Source organism: Helicoverpa armigera, chromosome 22 (genome assembly GCF_030705265.1).
Source record: "Helicoverpa armigera isolate CAAS_96S chromosome 22, ASM3070526v1, whole genome shotgun sequence".
Taxonomy (NCBI): domain Eukaryota; kingdom Metazoa; phylum Arthropoda; class Insecta; order Lepidoptera; family Noctuidae; genus Helicoverpa; species Helicoverpa armigera.
Genome location: NC_087141.1, coordinates 4,225,666 through 4,247,188, shown reverse-complemented (window position 1 = coordinate 4,247,188; position 21,523 = coordinate 4,225,666). Strand labels below are relative to the sequence as shown.

Sequence of the window (21,523 nt, the reverse complement as noted above, 5' to 3'; positions counted from 1 at the left end):
CTCCGGGCGGTGGTATTTCTGCCGGTCATGAAATGATAGTATGTAAGACAACTACCTACAGGACTTCATATTTAGATCTTTGAGCCCGTTCTGGTCTGGTTTGCAAGGAATTTTCCCTAGCGTGCGAGGCTCGGATAACTTACAATGTTTCGGCTAAAATTAGGTATTCGCCAGGACATAATTCGGTATGTTATATATTTAGATTTACCTAATAATGTTTGTGTAGTATGTTGTTGGCAATGGAAGTTTCTGATGATTCATTAATTAGATGCTCAATTTACCAGACGATTTTGTAGCATCCTACTGTTAAATGTATTTTTATATATTGAAACTTTTAGAAAGTTCATAGGGTAAAGGCGGGATAGATGCCGCAGTGGGATAGATGCCCCATTTTTAAAAAACCTAACTTCCCATGCTCGCGATTAAGAAACAACCGTTTAACTAGAAGCCACAAGCACCCCGCACCTAAATTAGCCCCGCTCCGTCGAGGGATGAGGTCGCGTTTCGCTCGTGTGTGAATTCATCTCCGCGGCGAACTTACAGCGAGCGTAAAATTTTTAAAGGTGAGTATTTGCTGTTGTATAACTTTATAAGTAGATATTAATTCCATCAATTTTTTTATTACGTATGCATATTATTTCATGAAGTATACATTTTGATGTAAATAGTTGGTCTATTGTATTTATTTATTTAAAATAATACTAGGGCATCTAACCCTGTCAAAAAGGATAGTTGCCCTGATTTTTTACGGTATAGGTGCCCCTAGGGGCATCTATCCCTCCATACACCACGTGTACCCTGAATGTATTATAATTGCTTTGAATATATATTTTTTATATTTTTCATGTCTTTATGTATAGGTATTTACACTTTTTATTGATTACGAATAATTTACAGTTCAAACAGTGAAGATGAAGACAATTCATCTAAGAACAAAGTTAAGGAATAGAAAACTAAAGGTTTGCCGATGAAGAAGACTAAAAGAGATGGACAGGATGAGCCTAAAGATACAATTAAAAATAACTGCATAGAATGCTTTGAAAACTATGAACAAAGTCTAAATCCGACTGGATTCAATGTGTAATGTGTCAGTGCTGGTTACATGAAACCTGTATACTTTTCAGAAATTGCTCGAGATGTAGAAAACTTAAACTTTCCGGTTAAATATTATGATGCTAAGTATATTGTGTTATTTTAGTTTTTAAGAAAGAATGATTTTTATGATTTTGCATGTTGAAACTAAATAATTAATATTTTATAATAAGGGTTTAAAATATAAAATACATTATTTTTGTTGAACAAATACTTTTATAATTTTATTGTGTTAATTTTAATTAATCTGATAATGAATATAAAAAGATTTTAAAAACTGCAAAATACTTTTCATTTCAAATAAATTAAAGTCAAAAAATATATAAATATTATTAATATAATATACTTAAACAGTATGAAGGGCATCTATCCCGCACCGTAGGCATCTATCCTCGCTAGTATTTTCAAGGTGGGGCAACTATCCATAGGGGTAGGCATCTATCCCCAAAAATTGAGGTCTACAAAAAGCTAAAATCTGCAAAACGTGTAGTATATAGGTCCAAAAAAACAAATCACAAATAAACATAAAGGATTAAACTAGTTACATTCATAGGTGGTATTAATGTATAACCTATATTTATTAAATTATAAGCATATTTCAAAAAGTGGGGCATCTATCCCGCCTTTACCCTATGCGAAGGTGTCTAAATCTATCCCCAATTTTTTTGACGTACGCTTTCTAAATCTATTTATATAAAAAAGTCGTTTTAGTTACACATTTTATAACTCAAGAATGGCTGAACCGTTTAGGCTGAAAATTAGAGGGAAGGTAGCTTAGACCTGGGAGAAGGACATAGGATTTGTTACCATCCGGGACGCGGGTGAAACCACGGAAGCTAGTTGTTCATAAATCATAAGTTTTTATAACCAATTGATAGCCATTGGGGCTAATTAAAAATACCATGTTACCATGTAACCAATACCTACAGTTGAACAAAGTCACGAGCCCCTATGTAAACAGAGTCAGTGACCGCTATATTTATTTCATAGTGCACTGACATTTCACGATGAATACTCATTACGAGTCACTCAATGTGACGTCAGTTGTGACGTCATTTGTTTATTGGTCGAGGAAGCCATCTTCCGACGGGATATCCTCTCTCTGTATGTATTATGCGGATTTATATTGCCTTTTAATAATAAGTATTGCATTTATGTAGGAGGTTTTACATAATGTTTCATTTGTAGTCACGTCATATCACACTAATATTATGAACGTAAAGGTTTGAAGGGTCCCAAATGGATTTCAATGAAATATATGTACATCAGAATGACATAATTATGTATAAGCTTTAAGAAACCGCTGGCATAGCTAGATTATATCTAATATTTTATAAGTAAAAACATAAATTACTTAGTAGCCAAATTATATTTTGAAACCACTCAACGAGTCTTGTTAAAGCTTTTGATTTTAATTAAGAGATTTCTCGAAAAAGGTCAAAACTTTAAACTAAGTTCTTAATTGACGGCTGAGTGAAATAAGTTAAAATTTTAAAGAGCATTTAGTAATTAAGGATAGTGGCTAAGTAAAAATATTTTTGTTAATTGTAGTTTTTGTTATTCAATGTCTTATTTCTATTTTGGTATCTGCAATAGCTTTAATCTTTTTCGAAAACTGTACACCAACCAAAAGCAGCACTACGTAAAATTAGAGGTAGTTTCAATCAACCAAATGGATCCAAATCTCGGCTCAAATATAGATCAATACCCAATACCTGGCTAACATTCTACAGTATAGACCTTTAACTCTTTACATCACTCCTTTCAAATAGATGAACAGCATTGCTAACCACTCCCTGTTCGAAAGAATAACCGACCCGTAAAAGAAAATGGAATTTCGATATGTTCTATATACGCCAATGCGATCGCAGTTCCCTGTATCAAACGATAAGTATTACTGACATTCAGTTCTACGGCAATAGTTTTACCACCACACATTGGCTCCAACTTTTGCGCCAGCTTATGGTGGGTCCATACCAACTTCACACAGACTTTCATAGAATTTTGTCTGTGCAACAAATCAGTGCTTACAAAAGTCTGAGCCAATGATGTCTGCTCAAACTTCTTGTCATCACATTTCCATTTAGACTTTTAGTTAGACTTTCAATTTCCACTTTAGGGTTTTATTCAGATCATATTTATTTATCGTATTTCTATAGACTTAAAGTCTGTATCGTGCGTATCCACCATTGGACATATTGGTTCTCACAAAGGATTTTGTACCAACATTTGCAGTTCATTCAAATGCATGTACAAATGTTGGTCAGCTTGTTTGCTGCCGACATGTAGGGTTGCAGCGTGAGAAGATACAATTCGACCTCTTTTGCTTATTGATTTTTCTGTTTGACACACCCAGCATGTGTGAGGTTATTTTATAGATGGGTCTTTTAATTGAGGTCAGCTGACTTATAAAAATATTGTTGTTTGTATACAATTTTTTTGATAGCTTCATATTGACCACTATTTTTAAAACTATGTCTCACCCAATTTTAAATACGTTCCACACAACTGATTGAAATATAAAATTGTTTCTTAAAATGAAACCGATTTATACATAAGTATAAAGATACGTCCTGCTTATAGGAGTTTCCTAAAAACAAAAGTCATATAAAACAAATTAAATTAATAAGGCTATTATAATATCAAAGAATCTTGAACTAAGTCCTGCCCTTGTAACTACCTTCGAGGACAATCGTTTGAACCTCAGTTCTTTGACCTCCTTACATTTGGTGACCTTTAATTCCTTTCTCAATTTGATGTAACTGTCTCAGACAGTCGCTCTCACAACGATTACAATAATCTGTAATGCTTGGGCTTCAAAAGGTTTATGTCAATTTCTATTATGCCGTGATTTCTTTGATTCTTTTTTATTTTGATGTAAAACAAGCGAGAGTCAATCTTTTATCTTGGGTATTTCAAAACTTTTAGTGGTAGAGATTTTTTTGATAATGACTTAGATTAGGTTTTCACGTACACAGAGTTTTTTTACGGAACATCTTTATGGAAGGTACATGCCTGATCACAATGTGTGATAATCCTCGCAAAAACAGAAAACTTCTGCTTTACTTCCGGATGGTACTTAGTTATTCACGCTGATTCTACCAAGCTTATGTCAAAATACTACCATTTGTAAGAATCGAAAGCTCAATCGAATCTATTAGCTCATATGAACCGAGTACAAATTAGTTAAGATTTTACACCGAGAGCGAGTAAAACATTGATTAAATTACCAAAAACAAAAGATGTCAGTATAAAGATTTTATATAAAAGCTTGTTATACACTGATTGTTTCTCGTGTGAGTTTTAGATGCTCCCTGTCTCCAAACAATGGAGTTTGGATCGCATTGTCCCTGAATTCCGTTATCTCGTTTGCGTAAACGGTTTGACTTGAACGCGCGAAAATCTTATCAGTTTGTTGATCGTATGTAAAACTGACGCCGGGTTTCACATCACTTTTGTGTTCTAGGCTTAAATCTGGAATATAAGGTGGCAAAAACGTAGTTTTGTTTGGATAAGAATAGGTAACAACAAGATATTATTTATTACAAGTAAAACTGAACCTGTAGTTACATTGAAATGCAAGACTTAAGTATATAAAACCAGTAAAGGGCGTCAAAAAAATATTTTCGTCGCTGTCACCCGACACTGTCGCCAAAAGGCTGATAGCATAGCTTCGTCGAATGGCAACTTTAAAAGTGTCGAGCATATAAGTGTTTTATTTATTAGAATGTTACTGTTAGTGACAGTACTGAAATATAAACGCCAACGCTTATGTTAGGAACTGTATGTCTAGTTTTATTTATTTATCAGGTTTGTTTTTAAAAGGTCAATTTGATCAACTAGCAAGTATATTTTTATGACACCATTTTCCTTTTGGTGACAGAACGTGAATTGGGGCTAGAAAAATACTTATATAGCATCGAAAATTAGGACACGCCATAGACCAATATAATATTTTTCCGATTATAGCTTTTATTTACTGCATTCAGATCATGTATACAATCTTAAAATATGTGTTTCATTGTCAAGAAAGAACGATTGTCACAATGAAAGACAACCAATTAAAATATGACGCATCAACAACTGAAGCCTTTGATTAATACATCCATTTTTGTTCGGTTGGATAATTTCGTTGTCATGCACAAAAAACCTTTTCTTTTTTAACAACAGCATTCTCAAAGAATCATGAAAAAAAAATGATTATATTGACAGTCAAATTAAATAATGCCTTGAGACTGATTTGTTTCTTACAACAGTGATACAATTTATGAGATTACGAAATAGTTTTAGCTGAACATAAATGTCCCACATGAAACATTACATACCAGTAATCATAATATTATACATGATGTATGAGCTTATAAAATCAATATAACCTTTGAATAATAAGCACACGTCTAAAGGTGACACAAAAGGCCGCGAGCATCAATTTATAATAAAAAAAACCTCGTCTCTCAAATAATAACATTCATAAATACTCTGTTAGAAAAACCATTTTCATTCCGACGGCTGAAACAAAGGCTTTGAGAACACATACCCCTATATTTAGCTGGGTATATAAGGCTTGGCGCAAACGAGCCAATGGCCTTAGCCACTGATGGCTAGTGACAAGTGCTCACTTGATTTTAATCTCTAAGTATTTATTGTCTTTGGAATTGTTGTGGTGTAACTTAATCGATATTCAATACTAGAAATGGGTATTGAAAATATACAGATTTCTACTGACTACTTATAGTCGCTATTTACGACTGGTAGTAGCCATTGAAATCTTGTGTCAGTGACCATCCACCCAAGCCGGGGCTGCGGGAAAGAGTTACCGCGGCCCTGGTACATAAAGGGCTTAAGAAGGAACATGATAGGTTTTTGTCAGTAAGTGTCTGACACTCCCTCACGCTGCACCCACAGCGGAGGAAAACTACCACATTTGATGATTTCCCATAAAAAAATACCGTCCACGTGATCGGTGGTTCGTTTATACCGAGCCTAAGTGTAGGGGTGAACACTCATCCATACAGGATGGGGACAATAAGGGATTAATGGGAATGAGGCTTTTAACTGGATGAGCCATACCGGTCGCACATTATGTCGTTACTGTGGCCTATTGCACTTCTAGGCGACGGAGCATTTTCGGTTATTTGCTATTCGTGTTTCTAAGAGTGTTTTAGTTTAATTAGTAGGTAATTTATGAGTTGTGTGTTGGAACAGATTCCGATGGATTTTTGTAGTGGGTACACAGTATGTTCTACCTAAAATAACAATCTATATTGTAAGGACGTCGCCTTAAATGTGAAGAGAACTAATTTTATATTTGAAGTTCGGTTTCAAGATACAACTAGAACTTTTAACTAAGTTTCTAGGAAGTAACTGATGTAAGAAAGTTTCCTTTAAACTGAATTTTCTTTAGCATTTTCCTTCTTGAAGTTGTAAATGAGTAAGTATTGTGTAAATTCGTTAAGCGTTAACTTAACATTGTAGCTAGTATAAAAGTTTAAAGTTAACAACACAGTTAAACCTGTAACACTAGTTAATATGGAGATTACTCGGCGTACCTCAGTTAATGAGTTAAGTTTACTTAGTTAATATTTTCATTTAAACTTCTAAAGCAGGATTTGTGAGTTTCGATTAGATTGAAGATTAAAGATGTGGTGACGTTGGGAAAAGTGTATAGTATCTGTAACCGAGTAATATATTGGCGTAGCTTTGGAACCGACAAACGAAAATTCTTCAGTATTTTTTAGGAAACAAGGTAAAATAAACTAGGCCGTCTAGTCTGATCTAGATTTCCGATAGTGGTCATAGTTTTGAAAAAAGTTTTCATTGATAAAGTTACTTTTCTTTAAAGTAAAAATAATAATCATTTATTGGATCCTACTCAGTTACCTGAGTTTATGGTGTCAGAAACCTAAAAAAATACTTAATAAAATAAAGAGCCTTTTTATTTCTATTATATTAAATATGTAAACAAAATATAGAGTTAAATAAAAAATTAAATTAAGAAAACTAATCGACAAGAACCCCTCTTTGGGTGAAGGCCTTCTCCAGCCCAGTAAACTCTTATAAAGACAAAATGTTTAGCGCAAGATACATTATATTTTACTTCGTGCGTTACTAGTGCGTTCCAGCAAAAAAAAGTACTTTTTTTTTGCTGGATTGATTTGAGAAATAGAAATGGACTATGTCAGATAGGAGTACTGCCTACAGGACACAGCGAAACCATTGGTGGTACTTAGTATCACTAGAGAAACTCATAATGGTTTTTGTTTCACTTTACTTTGTAATTATGAAGTAAAAAGTACACAGCGGCTTCTGTTGGTTTACCTAGACAAATGTGACATAATATTTCGTGTACACGCCGTACATAAATTTTAACTTACATACACTAACATCACGAAATTAGTTAAGTTTCAGGTTTGCTTGCCTTACTAACAAAATGGGTATAATATTAAAGTAAAATAGTATGTGTCTTGCGCCAAACATTTTGTCTTTATTAGTATTTTCTAAGTTTTCTGACACCATAAACTCAGCTTACTGCTTAAAACAAAATTAACGTTTTTGTCGAAAACTTACTTTGAAAACTGTGACCACTATCGGAAAGCTAGATCAGACTAGACGGCCTAGTTTATATGTATTACCTTGTTTTCTAAATAATACTGAAGACTTTGTCGTTTGACGGTTATTTTGCAACCAAGTAAAATATAGCAAGGCCAATATTTTACTTGGTTACAAAATACGTATGTGCTTCGACAAAAGTTGACAGATGTAGAGAAAAATTTGCTCCCTTTTTTCTATCGGAGAAAATGGTTTATCACTTAGAGAAATGGTAGGTGCCTCACCACCTATATGCGTGGAACAGGTAAGAATTTTATTTATATAATAAAATAGACACATTTCTTCACGTCAAGTAGAAAAATAATAAGCCATAACCTATAAGCTCTGTGTTCTTATTCAAAGAAAACATTCTTCATCTTCAACATATTTTTGTTGGAGCTACGTCAAAATAAAATAAAGATAAAAACTGGTGCAAAAATAATTTAATCACGCTGCAGGTCGTATTTCAAAGCAGAAAACCTCGCGAAGTGGTTTCTTGGTCCAACTAATTTTAAGCTAGTAAATTATGTAGGTACATCTAAAGTATAGTATAAAGTATACACGGAAAACAAAATGACTAGCGGAGATGGCATAACGGAAAGTCTTATCAGCCTACTATCATTATGTAACAAAATGTTTGTGAACATATTACTTTTTAAAAAGACTTTTGATGACTTGCGCAAGGCGGCTGGCAGGAGCTGGATGCGAGAAGCCGAAAATCGATCTCAGTGGCGTGCACTTGGAGAGGCCTATGTCCAGCAGTGGACTGCGATAGGCTGATGATGATGATGATGTATATATGTATATGGAGTTTCATGCCGGCTCTTCTCATGAGACTAATTTTTGACGTTTCATAGGAGCCTACAAAGGCCTATTTGAAATAAAACATTTGACTTTTTGACTCTTGACTTTCTCCAAAATGCGGGTGTGCTGGGGACAAGGGACGTTACTGTCTCCGCCCTTATACGGCTTATGAATTATACCAGAAATGGTTGACAGATGTCTCAAAGACCCAGAACTCTTATTTATTTCAATAGTAACTGATCGTTTCGGTCATACCCATCGTACGTATTTGACCTAGATGAAGGGGCCTGACCTACCTGCATTATAGCATCTCCGCTAAGTTTTCCTTACTCCGTGAGTATATAGTATATTTGTTCGTAAGTCGTTCGAGTGACATTGTTCCGCAGTGTTTCCGTGACAAAGCAATTAAGGGGTTTACCAAGCAATCGGATGGAACTAGCAAAAAATGTGTGAAAGAAATAAAGCTGCCTTTCAGGAAATTAGTTCGTTGCAGATGCTTGTTTATTTGTTGTTAGTGCCTTTTTTGTTTGTAAAATTAATTCGGTTGTGTTATGAAAAGACAACAAAAACATCTCAAGTTTTTCGTAGGAAAGTAAGTGCAGATCTTATTATATGTAGAGCTTTTAGGGTTTTCTATTTTCTTTGTGAAAAAAAATCGTTGCATTTGAAATATAACTCGTTGGCTGCTGTATTTTGCTCTTCTAATTTAACATCGTAATGCACTTAGCGCACCTGGTTAATGTCTAGCTACCTAAGGTCACAGTCTCCGAAAACAGCATGAATTTTTCATCATTACTAAATGAAACAAACATAATATATATTTGTAATTTGAAGAAGAAAATATATAATGTGGGCTTCTGGGACTTAATTTTAAGTAGAACTTGAGTCTAGTCACGTTTTTAATACATTTATGAACTTATAGTAAACGTGTGTATTACATTTATCCATTAAAAATAAAAGATCTTTTTGCGAAATGAAACGATTTATTTTGTAACTGGGGAATATAAATCACTTTAGCACGCCAACATTTTTGTTTTGGATAGCTTGAAAGGCTGCTAAGTATGTTGGCACGTTTTAGAGAATGTAACATACTAGCTGTTTGACGCGATGCCGCCCATATTTTGTATAAATAAAATACTTGACGCGTTGAATCCAAGCATGCCAAATATTTTCATCTGATGGGAGCATTCAGACACACATAGGTATGCATGTATTTCCTTTAACATTTTAGTATCTAGTGAGATACCTTGTACATAAAATTAAAGTTGTTGCTTACCTAGGTACATAAAATGGGTATCCAAGGACTAATTTTCATTCCGTTTTGCATTTAAAGTCCGAGTGTACTCCACGACTAGGTAAAACTGAGAGCGGGGGACGAATTCGTTTTCATATGAAAATGAAGTTTTTTAATTAAACATCCAATGGAAGTGGAAATTCATGAAGTACTCGTGTTTTGATGATTATTTTGTTTTATTCGAATAGGTATGTGTATGTTAATTTTGAGTAGATTGAATATGTCGCTTTAATTATTTATGAGTTTTTTACATAGAGACATTTATTTCCTTACGTTATTATTTAACATTTTTTAAGGGGCATCTTAAATCAAACATATTTTTCTATTATACTCATTAATTCTGACCAATTAATGTAGAAAAAGAACCATAATGTAATTTTTAGAAGTTTTTTTAACATATTTTAGGATCATGTTCAACACATAAATCTACCTTTTGGCAGAATATATTACGTACAGAAATAGGTATGTATAGTGCTTTTATACATTAGCGAGTATATTAGAGTAAGGCACCTACATAAATCATCAACAAATGATATATTACACAAATGAAATTTCTTCGCGTTACGGAGATAACTAATGTTTTATGAGCTTACATTATAGTGATTAATATTAGACATGGAAAATACGTTTGTGGAGATTGATAGCGTATGACGTAATAATACTTACCAGGCAAATAGATGAAGATGTTATAGATCATTTGACATCTTAATTTTTGAAACGAGTCTTGTTTAATGGAAACTCCTTTGTTAAAAATGCCTACTGGCCATAGATTTAAGGAGGCCGAGTAGGACCACATAAATAAACTCCTTAGAAATAATAAAATAGAAAGAAATCGCAGAACTTCCATCGACAACGTAGTTCAATTTACTTTTTCCTCAAAAGAAAAAGTAAGAACAGGATTAGTTTAGAAAAAATATATCGAACCATTTTCCTTCAACGTTATTTATTCGGTAGGTACAGTGCGGCTTCAAACGGCCGGCTCCGGTTTTGTGGATCGCTTCAAAAGCCGGTCCGGTCCGGACGGTCCGGTAATGCGAAACTTCGATTTTCACTTACGTTAACACTGTTCGATATTTACCATACATTTATACGTTTATTCTGGCTTGTGGTGGCTTTTGATGTTCTGTAAGTGACGTGGGGTCAGTTATCGAGTAAATTGGGTAAAAGAGCTTATTATGTGAAGGTTATTTAGATTGTTTACGAGTATAATCCATATCAAATTCTCGTTGAAATGTTACTAGACATAGAAATCTGATAGTGTGTAAAGTTATTTAAAAGTTTCGAAAACTAGAAAAATAAATATAAGAGCTTGGGTTTAAATCAATAGAATGTTCTTGTATAAACAGCATTTTGCAAAAGCTTTGACCGAGCCGTGACGCCTCGGGCTCTCAATTCGAACGCTTAAACAAACAGGGCGGCCTATCTCAGAATGCTTTTAGAACCTTTTTAAAACTCAAGATAACTTTAGCCCGAATATTTTATGTACAATGTCGCAGAAAATAATATTGCAGACGAGGACGAAATATATTTTCGTAACATAATTTTGGAGGGACTTCCATCCATTACTTTTTGTAATAAGTATGCTTAGGACGTTTGCAGTTTAATATGAATTTTATGGATTTATAGTGTTTCTGAGCTTTGAGATACTTTTTCTACCTATAGATTTATAAAACAATACGATTTTTTGATCTCGGATTTAGGCCTGGATTATTTTTGTGATACATTACGTTTTTGAACGATACAATCAGGAACTCAATAAGAAGTGAGTAAAAATTTACTTACATTTCTATACAATTAATGTAGTTTAAAAGTTACCTATTCTTTTAAAAGTGAGTGATTAATGTTACCTTAATATTCCAAAGCACCACTTTAGAACTTAGGCATCTGGTATGGTATTTATCGATTAAACTGTTACGTGAAACTTAGAGCATTGCCTAAAGCCGTTATGTCGGATTACTAAAATTAATATTCAAATTGTGTATATTTGTTCGATACGCGTAGTTATCCAAAGTTTGATAAGCATGTTTGTACTATCTAGAGATATATCCAGCATGACGTAGGTTAAACAAATGTTTCGAAATACCTACTCCAAATCGATTTAGGTCTGTATCGAATACACCCGCTTTCATTGTGATTGTACCACTACACAGCACTTTTCTTTATGACCATTCGTTTACCAAAGGTTCCTTTCAGTCCGTTGATAAATTATTGGCAAAACTTTTTTGTCGGCCGTTTCTTCGCTTTATTGAGAATAACTATTAATTAAGCTGTCTTTCCGAAGGCCGTTTATATTCCGATGGCCAAGTTTTTATGGACTAAGCCTTTAGAGTGCTTCTTTCAAGTTCAAATTCTCTTAGGCTGTTTTGATGCTTAAGTAAATAAAAGGTTTTGCTCTGATTTATTATATGTTGCGGGAGTTTAATTGAATATGTTTTGGAGATAAAAGTAAATGTGGAAACTTTTTCTCTGAGGTTTGTGGTTGGTATTTCAGGCAATAAAATTAAGCATATTTGGGCGTAAAAAAATAATAATACACAGGGTCTTGAAATCTGTTAATGTTATTGTAGGCAAATTAAAGCATTTAAATAGTTAGTGTATTAAATAGTTGCTCTAATAATTACTTATAGGAAATAAACAACGTAACACATGTTTTACTCTAGATAAGTCACAAAATAAGTCTCATTTTGAGCCACATAATGCAAAGTCTGGATAGCTCTACCAGGAAAGTTTAATCCTGCATATCTTATCCAAGAAATTCGTACAAGGATAGGATATACTAACATAAACTCAGGGTGAAATTGACGGAGCATAATAAGTGTAGGTATTAAAAGATTAAATTATCTGCGTCGAACGGCGCGAAAATTGCTATTGAACCTCGTACTAGTTTCCCTGTGTACCTACTGTGATTTCATTTGAAGAGATGAGACCGGATTAATTACTCTGATACGCGAATATTAATCGAGTATTTCGAGGTATTTTGACACGCTTCGTTTTATATCGTTTTCGTAAAGCTAATTTTCATATTCAATCTGTTTATGCTAAATTGTTTGTAAGCAGGATTTAAAAGGAAAAGTATAAGATATTTTAGTATAATTTTACGCGAAAATCTTTGGCTCTAACAACACAAGACTGTCGTAATCTTTAAAAATACTTTAGCGATTTAATAATTTTATCAAACCAGATTTGATATTGTACAACAGCTGATATAAGAACATCAATAATACCTAACATTTAAAGCTCTCATCTCATGAGAAGTACGAACAAAAAAACGAGTGGTTCTCCTTCAAATCTCGGCTTTATTTTGTTGAATATAAGCGTGATATTAAGTCGGATAATAAATCAAATTGTATGTTACAAGTGGCATGAGTGGTAGTTAGCATCCTCTTGGTACAGTTCGAGCTAAACGAGTTTGCATACATCTTTAAAGATCTACATATTTACGAGAATGGAGGACATTTTCAATTTGTGATGCGATTGAATTATGTTTGCGTCGTGTATGGATGCTAAGCAGGAGCTTATCTTTGCAAATAGCAGTTACAAGATGAGTTTATACAAATAGATGCCTATCTTAAATCTATAAATACAATTTTAAATCAAAATACACCAAGAAACCCATTTTACTTATTAATCTCATCAAAGAACTTTAAAACTTAGAAGCGCCTTCAATATCCGAAGTTCTACCAAAGTTTATTAATCCGTTTGACCTTTCAACAGACCGACAAGTATGTTGACTCTGTAATCCCACAAAGAGGGATTCCTTGCTCCTGTCACGTGGCAATGTATTTCTAACGTTCACATCCAGACAAGTTCGCTTTATCTCCAGGGATTTACCTGGCCACGCTGGCCGCTCATAAAGAGGATTTGCCTTTGTCGTATGTTATTCTGCCAAGGGACCACTCTGGATTGCAGTTTACAACTCAGTACACTGTATTTTAAACCCTAAAGTTATTCCTCTAAGGCTTATTTCAAATCATACTCAGTCTAGAGGGGATATGTAACATTTTTGTCCGAAAAAAAGATAAATTTTCATAAAATGTTTTATGAAGTTTAATGGTCAGTTGAAATGAGTTGGGTTGAAGCTGATAAAAAAGGGTTCGGAACATATTTATGCCTGAGGGCGCGTTTTCCATTGTAATGTGTTTTAGTGACCTCAGTAAATATTGGGATACATATTTTACTTTCGGTTCTCGGGTTGGGTTTTGTGGTTTTATAAATGCTTCTCCAAAAACTGTACATAGCTAGCTCAGAATATTTTCTGACTAAAGACTACGTGTTAGAAAACTTCTCATTCTAGGCTGCCTTGTGTCGTAATGTTATAAGTAGTAGCGATTATAAGAAGGTGGACGGTCTATGACCCAAATGAGATAATTTAAAAGTAAACCTGTAATGAAACTTTTGGTGGTTCTGTACCTTCAATAAAACATTCGAAACTTTAAAAAAAACCCGGCACTAATTTAATATTCATCCTTCATGCATAATATAATAGGCAATCTGCTTCAGAATTGGACACTGCATGCAGTTCACTGAGTTACCGTGAAGCTGAAACACGTCAATTAACAAGCTGTTAATTAAGTTGTAGCTGTCACACCTAGCCGGGAAATAAATATTTATGCGTTTTAAATTAAGTTGTATTTTATTTATTTAATAGTTTATGTACAGAGTTTGAGCATTAATTTTAAAACACGTTCTTGAAAAGTTTGCTCGATACAAAAAAATTGTAAACTAACCTCTTAAAATATCTGTTTTACTTATTAACGTACATTGATAAAATTTTAACATTAACGTATCCGTATGTAAATACATAACTTAGTTGATTTTCAAAATTTAAAATGAATTATCATTTTAAAGCTGTTAATTTAAATTACGTTACGAAAGTCCCGTCATCAGGCTTCTCTTTGGTACGTATTTTGTTTTGGGTGCTGTCAGCCTCTTAATGGGAAAACAAAAGAATACATCGTGTTCTCTATTAAACTTTTTAATAGCATTGACATTTATGCATCGGTACTTAATTGTAAAGGCCTTTGTAACGAATCATTTGTAATGAATGGAGTGTTGACTCAAACAATTGAGTGGAATCGGTACTTGTACGAAGGGTACTCGAATTCTAGTGTTACAGTTTTGTAGTATTTTGGGTATTGATTTAAATTATACGTTATATTTTTAATTATCCTGAAGAGCTGTCATTGTTTACTAGATAATAAAGAAGTCTTATTCCACCTGTGTAAGGAATAGTTAGAGGTAAAATATAAATTCAATTATTGAAGTCACAATGATTATACATACATTGTATGATACCTATGTATCATTTTAACGTCTCCTTATTTATTTGTAAATAGTCTTTACGCTTTTTTCTCTACTTCAACTTCAGTGAAAAGAGTATTATTAGTGTAAGAGTATTATTAGACGTCCCTCTATAACCATCAACATAATCTAATCAATCTCATTATCAACAAGTACGTACAACAAAATCTAAACAGCACCGTCACCAGATAAAAAACTTTCACCCTACTCCATTACGTGAGACAAGTTCATACAATAGTCCATAGAGAGAACTTCCCCTTCTATTTCTCATTTGTCCGCCTTTTTACCAACTACAAAAGAACTGCCGACCGTAGAGGGGATTTGGTTGGTACCACCGAGTAAGGAAAGATGCGGAGATACCTTAATGCAGGTAGGTCAGGCCTAGGCTTGTAGATCAAATTCATACTGCGGGCTGACCAAAATGATCAATTACAATTAACTAACATGTGAGGCATTCGGGTTCTTTGAGACACCTTCAACGATTTTTGGTATTACCAAAAATTATCAGGTCCAAAGGAGACGTATAAGGACGAAGACAGTAATGTTAATAGACCCCCGCACACCCACATTTTGTCGAGCTACTTTCTTAGGAGATTTTCCGTTATAGCACCTCCACTAGTCATTTTGTTTTCCTTGGTTGGTACTCGTATTGTAACAAAGCGGTGAGCCCTCTAGAAAATGGCGTACCTACGATAAATTACACGGAATTCTGTTCTGTTTCTTTGTGAAGGGCAAGGTCAATGGTAAGGGCTGAAAGTAAAGTTATTGATGTTTTTATTTTTTGTATGTTGCGATGGTTTTTCTTGGAGGGAAAGGTAGATGTTCGTATGATGACCTGCCAATATGGCTTAATGGAGAGGGTCTGCTAGTGTGAATTTCTACGATTATATTTGTTTAGTCACTTTAAAACGAGACAATACTATAACCATCAGCAGAACTCATATCCAACTCCGGTATTACTCTGAACATTTCCACGTAAAATCCTAATAGCACTTTTCCCGATCCAATAATCGATAACGTCGTTCTAAGGACGCCGTCCGTAGCAATACCGATATATGATCCCTTTATCTTAAGCCCCGCATCATAAGGATTCAACTAAGTACAGGAATCCATTCGGAAACTTCAACATTTTGCTCAATTTAATAAAGTAGGTACTCAGTCGGTGAATGATTAGTACTTTCCCATCTCAAAATTGATTGTTCCTACAAGTTAAACGGTTTTGCGTAATGTTTCGCGAACGCCTCGTTAAAATGTATCGATCGGCCGAAACGTGTTCGGCAAAAAACTGACGCAGCAACACAAAAGAAAAAGTTTTAATTGCTAACTTGTCAATAGCAACGAAATTAGTTGAGTTTCAAATTAAACATGAAAAAGTTTTCCAATTGTATTATTTTTGTAACAATATGCCGAACTGAAGAAAGGTATTCGTTCACGCGATCATTAAAATTACATAAAAAGTTTAGAAAGAAATGCTTTTATGCGATCTTGGTCGGCAAGTCGGCATCGTATCGTGAACAATTCTTGAAGTTTGTGAAAGAAATGAGAATAAATAAGCGAGCCTTTCTCTCGCGTTCAGACGGAATTACAGTTTGATAAATAGCATTTGTTGTTGAATTGATTTACATATTTTGAGGTTATTGTTGGTCCCCTGAGTGTGTTCAGCATCTTAATGATAATCTGATTGAGGTTTTGGTAGAATGTAAGCCTGACTTTGATTATAGGATAAATATTTAAATTAAAAACAATGTTTGCATCACATTTTGATTAATTTGTCTCTATAAGGACGAAAATTCATCCAGTCTAAAGGCAACATGACCCAATTGGATATTAGCCTATCTTGATGTACTTCTTTTTTTATTTTGATGGGAAGATGGGATTTTATGTTTACTGACTAAAACCCATCACGTTTCTTTTTCAGCCCTTTATGTACCAGGGCCGCGGTAACTCTTTCGAACCCCGCAGCTCCGGGATGTATAGTCCTGGTCTGAAATTCTTGTATTAAAAAAGAACCTTGTCTGCAGCATTGCCCTGAAGCGGCACTGGTGTCAGCGAGGGTACTGGCCGCGGAAGGCGCTCCAGCCACACGCTCAGCATCGGGGGTGGAGCGCCGCCCCTCGGCGCCGAGGCCTCCACTCTGCAAGAGGGGATCTGGATCACTGCTGTCTGGGTCTCCACCTACATCCAGGTATTTTCTTTCTTTTCTACCAAAAGAACATGAAAAAAAAAATGGAAATTCCGCGATAAAAGTACCTTAATTGTCACACGCATATGACACGTATTTAAATATAGTAGGAGGGGTCGGCATTTTTAGTTTTGTAAATGTAATATGTTTTTGATGTGGCAGTAACTAAATAAATAAGCGCAGTTTTTTGGCAACAACACAGATTATCACGACTGTAATAGGAGCCATGTAAGACATGTCACACTCATTAGAATCTCCAGATTCTAGAAACACTAACTAGTAGGAGCTTGTAAACTGTACCTATTTATGTATGTGCATACATCACAAGATTCGTAGCCTCGTAGCTTACACTAACGAGACTACGCCGTAGCATTTCGTAGGCTAAACCACAGGTACACTAACAACTAGACAACTAGAGAGTACACGACTTCTGTGTGTGTTTACTCACACTAGCATCTCTCGTGGAATATCTATATTACCTGGACTAGGCGTGAAGTTCTAACACGGTTAGTTTTCTAGTCTAGATTGAAAAGTTTGTTTTACTAACATTTTAAACACGCTGTTGCTAACTACAGTACTCTCAACACTTCGTCTAGATTGCTTCACGCTGGGCGACTGTAAAAGGAAAATGGCGTGCTAGTGAGCTTAATTATGAACTTTCCGGACTAAGTCAAACACATATGTAGTGTAACGGTCTGGCGTAGTAAATACTTTTTAATGCGACCTCTTCTGTAGCATGTTGTGATGAAGGGGATTGAGTGTTCTTGCAAACATAGTATTTCTTCTAAAATACGAGGAGTGAGAGCCATAATGTAATGAAAAAATTGTGATTTGAAAATAATTACACATCTGAACTTCTTTCTTCTAATAAAAAAGTTTAAACATTATATCAAATTAAACAGAAGTAAAATATGAACGAAAGTACCTAGTATGTATATGTTATAACACGTCATCATTAATTGCAGTCAAGATGAATGTAGTTATTAATATTACATAAAATTAAGCAAAAACTTAATTCCTATCCGATAGCAAACATTTTGAAACTGTCACCATTTTTGTTCTTTACACATACATACAGCTAATACGAAAACTTAAATGTAAAGCTCTTATACGTGATTCGCTTTAAATTAGGTTCCGTTGAACAGTTCAAACTTTGCGCATTCCGCGGTACGTTATAATCGCATTCGTGCACAATGAGATGGAGTTTTATAGAGAACGCTTAGTTTGGCACTCGTTAGGTAATTACTTTAAAACAGCTATGAGTTCGCTTTGTGAACGGATTTAAGAGTAATTTAACATTGTTGATTCTATGTCGTGTACAATGTACAAAATTTGGTATCCATAGAAGACTTCAGCATAATATGCAATTTCTCAAACTTGTTAATTGACATAACAACTTGGCCAATTAGAACTTAACGGCAAAAACAACAGGCAATAATAAGACTAGGTGCGGTAAATCCAGCCTATGGTCAGACGAAAATTTGTGCGTATCCTACTTAACTATAAAAATGTACAAACATTATAAAACTGATGTATTTTAATGCATTTTTACCCGACTGCCAAAGAAGGAGGGTAATGTTTTTCGAGTGTATGTAAGTATGTATGTATGTCTGTTCCTTTGTGACCTCCTGTAGCCTAAACGGCTTGATGGATTTTGAAGTATGAGGTATCGTTAGATTTGTCTTGATTACGGGAGTGTCATAGGATACATTTTATCCTAAAAGTCCCACGGGATATTTTTCTAAATTTCCTTTAAAAAATATGTATGCGGTATCATTAGATTCATTTCAATCACGGGAGTAATTAATATAGGATACGTTTTTTCTCAAAATTCCCACGGGAACATGTTAATTCTGCGTCAACGCAAAGCAACTCATGCGTTAGCAAGCAAAAAGCGATTCTTTTGGCGATACAATCACGTCGTCTTGATCAAATGCATGAACGTCGTCTTGATCGTCTTGAACGTCGCATTGGCGGTAAATTTATGTTGCGGAGTAACATCACTCGTAATCTAAAGCCAAATGTCGTCGAAATAATTTAAAATGGTACTTACATATACATAGTCTTCTACATCTACAACATTTTCGTTAAATAAAACAGCTAAAAGTTATAAATAAAAGAATTATTATTAAAAACAAAATACCCGACTGCACACTAAAAAGAGTAAAACAAGCCCCACAATAATATTGATCAATACAACTTTACTGAATATAATTTATAAATATTGATGGAAAGCATCGCAGGCGGGGACCACCTTGACCGCCACCAACGAAAATTCTGCTAAATGGTGCACAACCCAAATGACTATAAATGAGCCTCTGTTGGTCCCCGCCTGCGATGCTTTCCATCAATATTTATAAATTATATTCAGTAAAGTTGTATTGATCAATATTATTGTGGGGCTTGTTTTACTCTTTTTTTAGTGTGCAGTCGGGTATTTTGTTTTTTTTTAAGTGCTCTTTATTCCCCACTCTCATAATCCGTTGGAAATCCCTCACGCCCGAAAATAATTCCGTAAATACTTAAACAAAAAACAATCACTGCAGCTTTCAGAAAACAAAAAAGGTTGATTGATGGCTTTTATAAAACAAACAACAATTCTATGTTTAATATTATAATATGTTTACATCGATCGGGAGGAATTAGGGAGAATTAAATCGTCGGAGAGCCTAGCCGCTCGGAAAAATCTGTTACAATTATATTTCCTGGCGTGGTGTAGGGCCGCCAGGATCGTAATTTTATTGGGAACGAGGGTTCTCATGTGTGACAGTGAAGGTAAGCGAATAAAGATATAAATGTATTTGTGTAGTTTACCTAGGTATCTTAACAGATAATTTATGTGGATAAAAAAGAGGTGTTTTTTTCTCTAAAGATTACTATGATTTACGAGTTGTTTTTTTTTCATTTATCAATTAAATATTTTCTTGCTATGAAAACTGAAATATATTTATTGCATACACTGGTAGATAATATGAACTGTTTTGGTAGCAACCCTGAGATACCGTGTTATCCGCCGCAACGCAACGCTTAATAAATGGCATTAATTTAAATGAACGATTGTCCCCCATTTATTCATTCGATGGCAATATTTTGCAACTAGGACTCTCCGCAAAAGTAATACTTTTCTTATTAATCAAATATTATGAAGAACGCTTTCTTGGAGGATTCGGGATTTCGATAAGTTACCGTCGTTAGATTGCGCAGAGAAATTTTTCGGTTCTTTCTATTTGGAATTATAATTGGTTCTTGAAGTCCGGATCTCTTCTATTTAGTGACCTTAATTTCTTTTGTTGTTTTGTTGATTTCTAGGTACATCCCAATATTATTAATTAAATATTTAGTTCTTGAATGAATATAAAGGTATATAATTATTAATGTTATAGAAATGTATATGTAATAGTGGGATATAACTTACAGTATACGGTGATACAAATTAATTCGATGTAATCATAACTGTAGCTTTGGGATTAAGCGATCAATCTGGCTTACTAATCAATTAGTTGCTTGATTAAACTAGCGTGATTAACTCGCGAGTGTTGTTTGTGATGTAAAACACTAAATACTGTAAATAAAAAATCTATAACAGTACATAAGTAACCTCAATGTGTTGACTGAAAATTCCATATAATTTTATTCCGAGCTTTTGTTAAAGTTGACTGAAGTTCAGTTCATAAATTATAGGATAGGTATTGCATTTTGTATTAAGTCTTAAAAAAACTTAGAAAATCTTCTAAAACAAATATCAACAGCAAAACATTCACCGCACGAAGTAGCAGGAGCGCAGAAATATCTAAGAGTTTGCAAGACCAACATGTACATTCATTCTTTATTTATTTCCCGACTAATGTGCTGCCTCCACGGTACGCTTGTTCCTTCATAGCGTTACTTCACTACGTCCGGGACTAAAGTGAGAGCATTAACTGTACCGTGGGTATCTGGCGAGCTTATTTATTTAATGTTACATTTGTTGATTAGGAGAAATTGTGGCTGTAACCGTAATAATGTTTGTTTAGGGTTCTACGTCTGGTAATGTTTTTATAGGACATTAAGTGTACGTACTTAATGAAAGGTAAATGTTGTGTTAGTTCAATTAGTTGGATGACTTGTGACGGGTCTGGTAGTTCTTCATTTGTTTCTGACATGGTCATCATGTTACCTATATCTTATTTTACTACTGGTTTTGTCTTCTACGCGTCTACACGTACGCATACGTAAGTCTACACATTCATAAATGCCTTTAAACCGTTAGATTCTTACCTACT

General features: G+C 34.3%; 2 protein-coding genes across 3 annotated transcripts in view; one reads left to right on the top strand and one right to left on the bottom strand.

Annotated features, from left to right (window-relative positions):
• LOC110370826 (glucose dehydrogenase [FAD, quinone]) overlaps nucleotides 1-21,523 on the bottom strand; it is a 257,804-nt gene that overhangs the window by 118,457 nt on the left and 117,824 nt on the right. The window lies entirely within an intron of this gene.
• The window catches only part of LOC110370840 (small G protein signaling modulator 2), a 71,794-nt gene that overhangs the window by 29,744 nt on the left and 20,527 nt on the right, over nucleotides 1-21,523 (top strand). For both annotated transcript variants that reach the window (XM_064040495.1, XM_064040494.1), the window contains exon 4: nucleotides 17,101-17,264. In XM_064040495.1, the coding sequence (XP_063896565.1) occupies nucleotides 17,101-17,264 (164 nt within the window). The remainder of the gene's footprint in view (nucleotides 1-17,100; nucleotides 17,265-21,523) is intronic.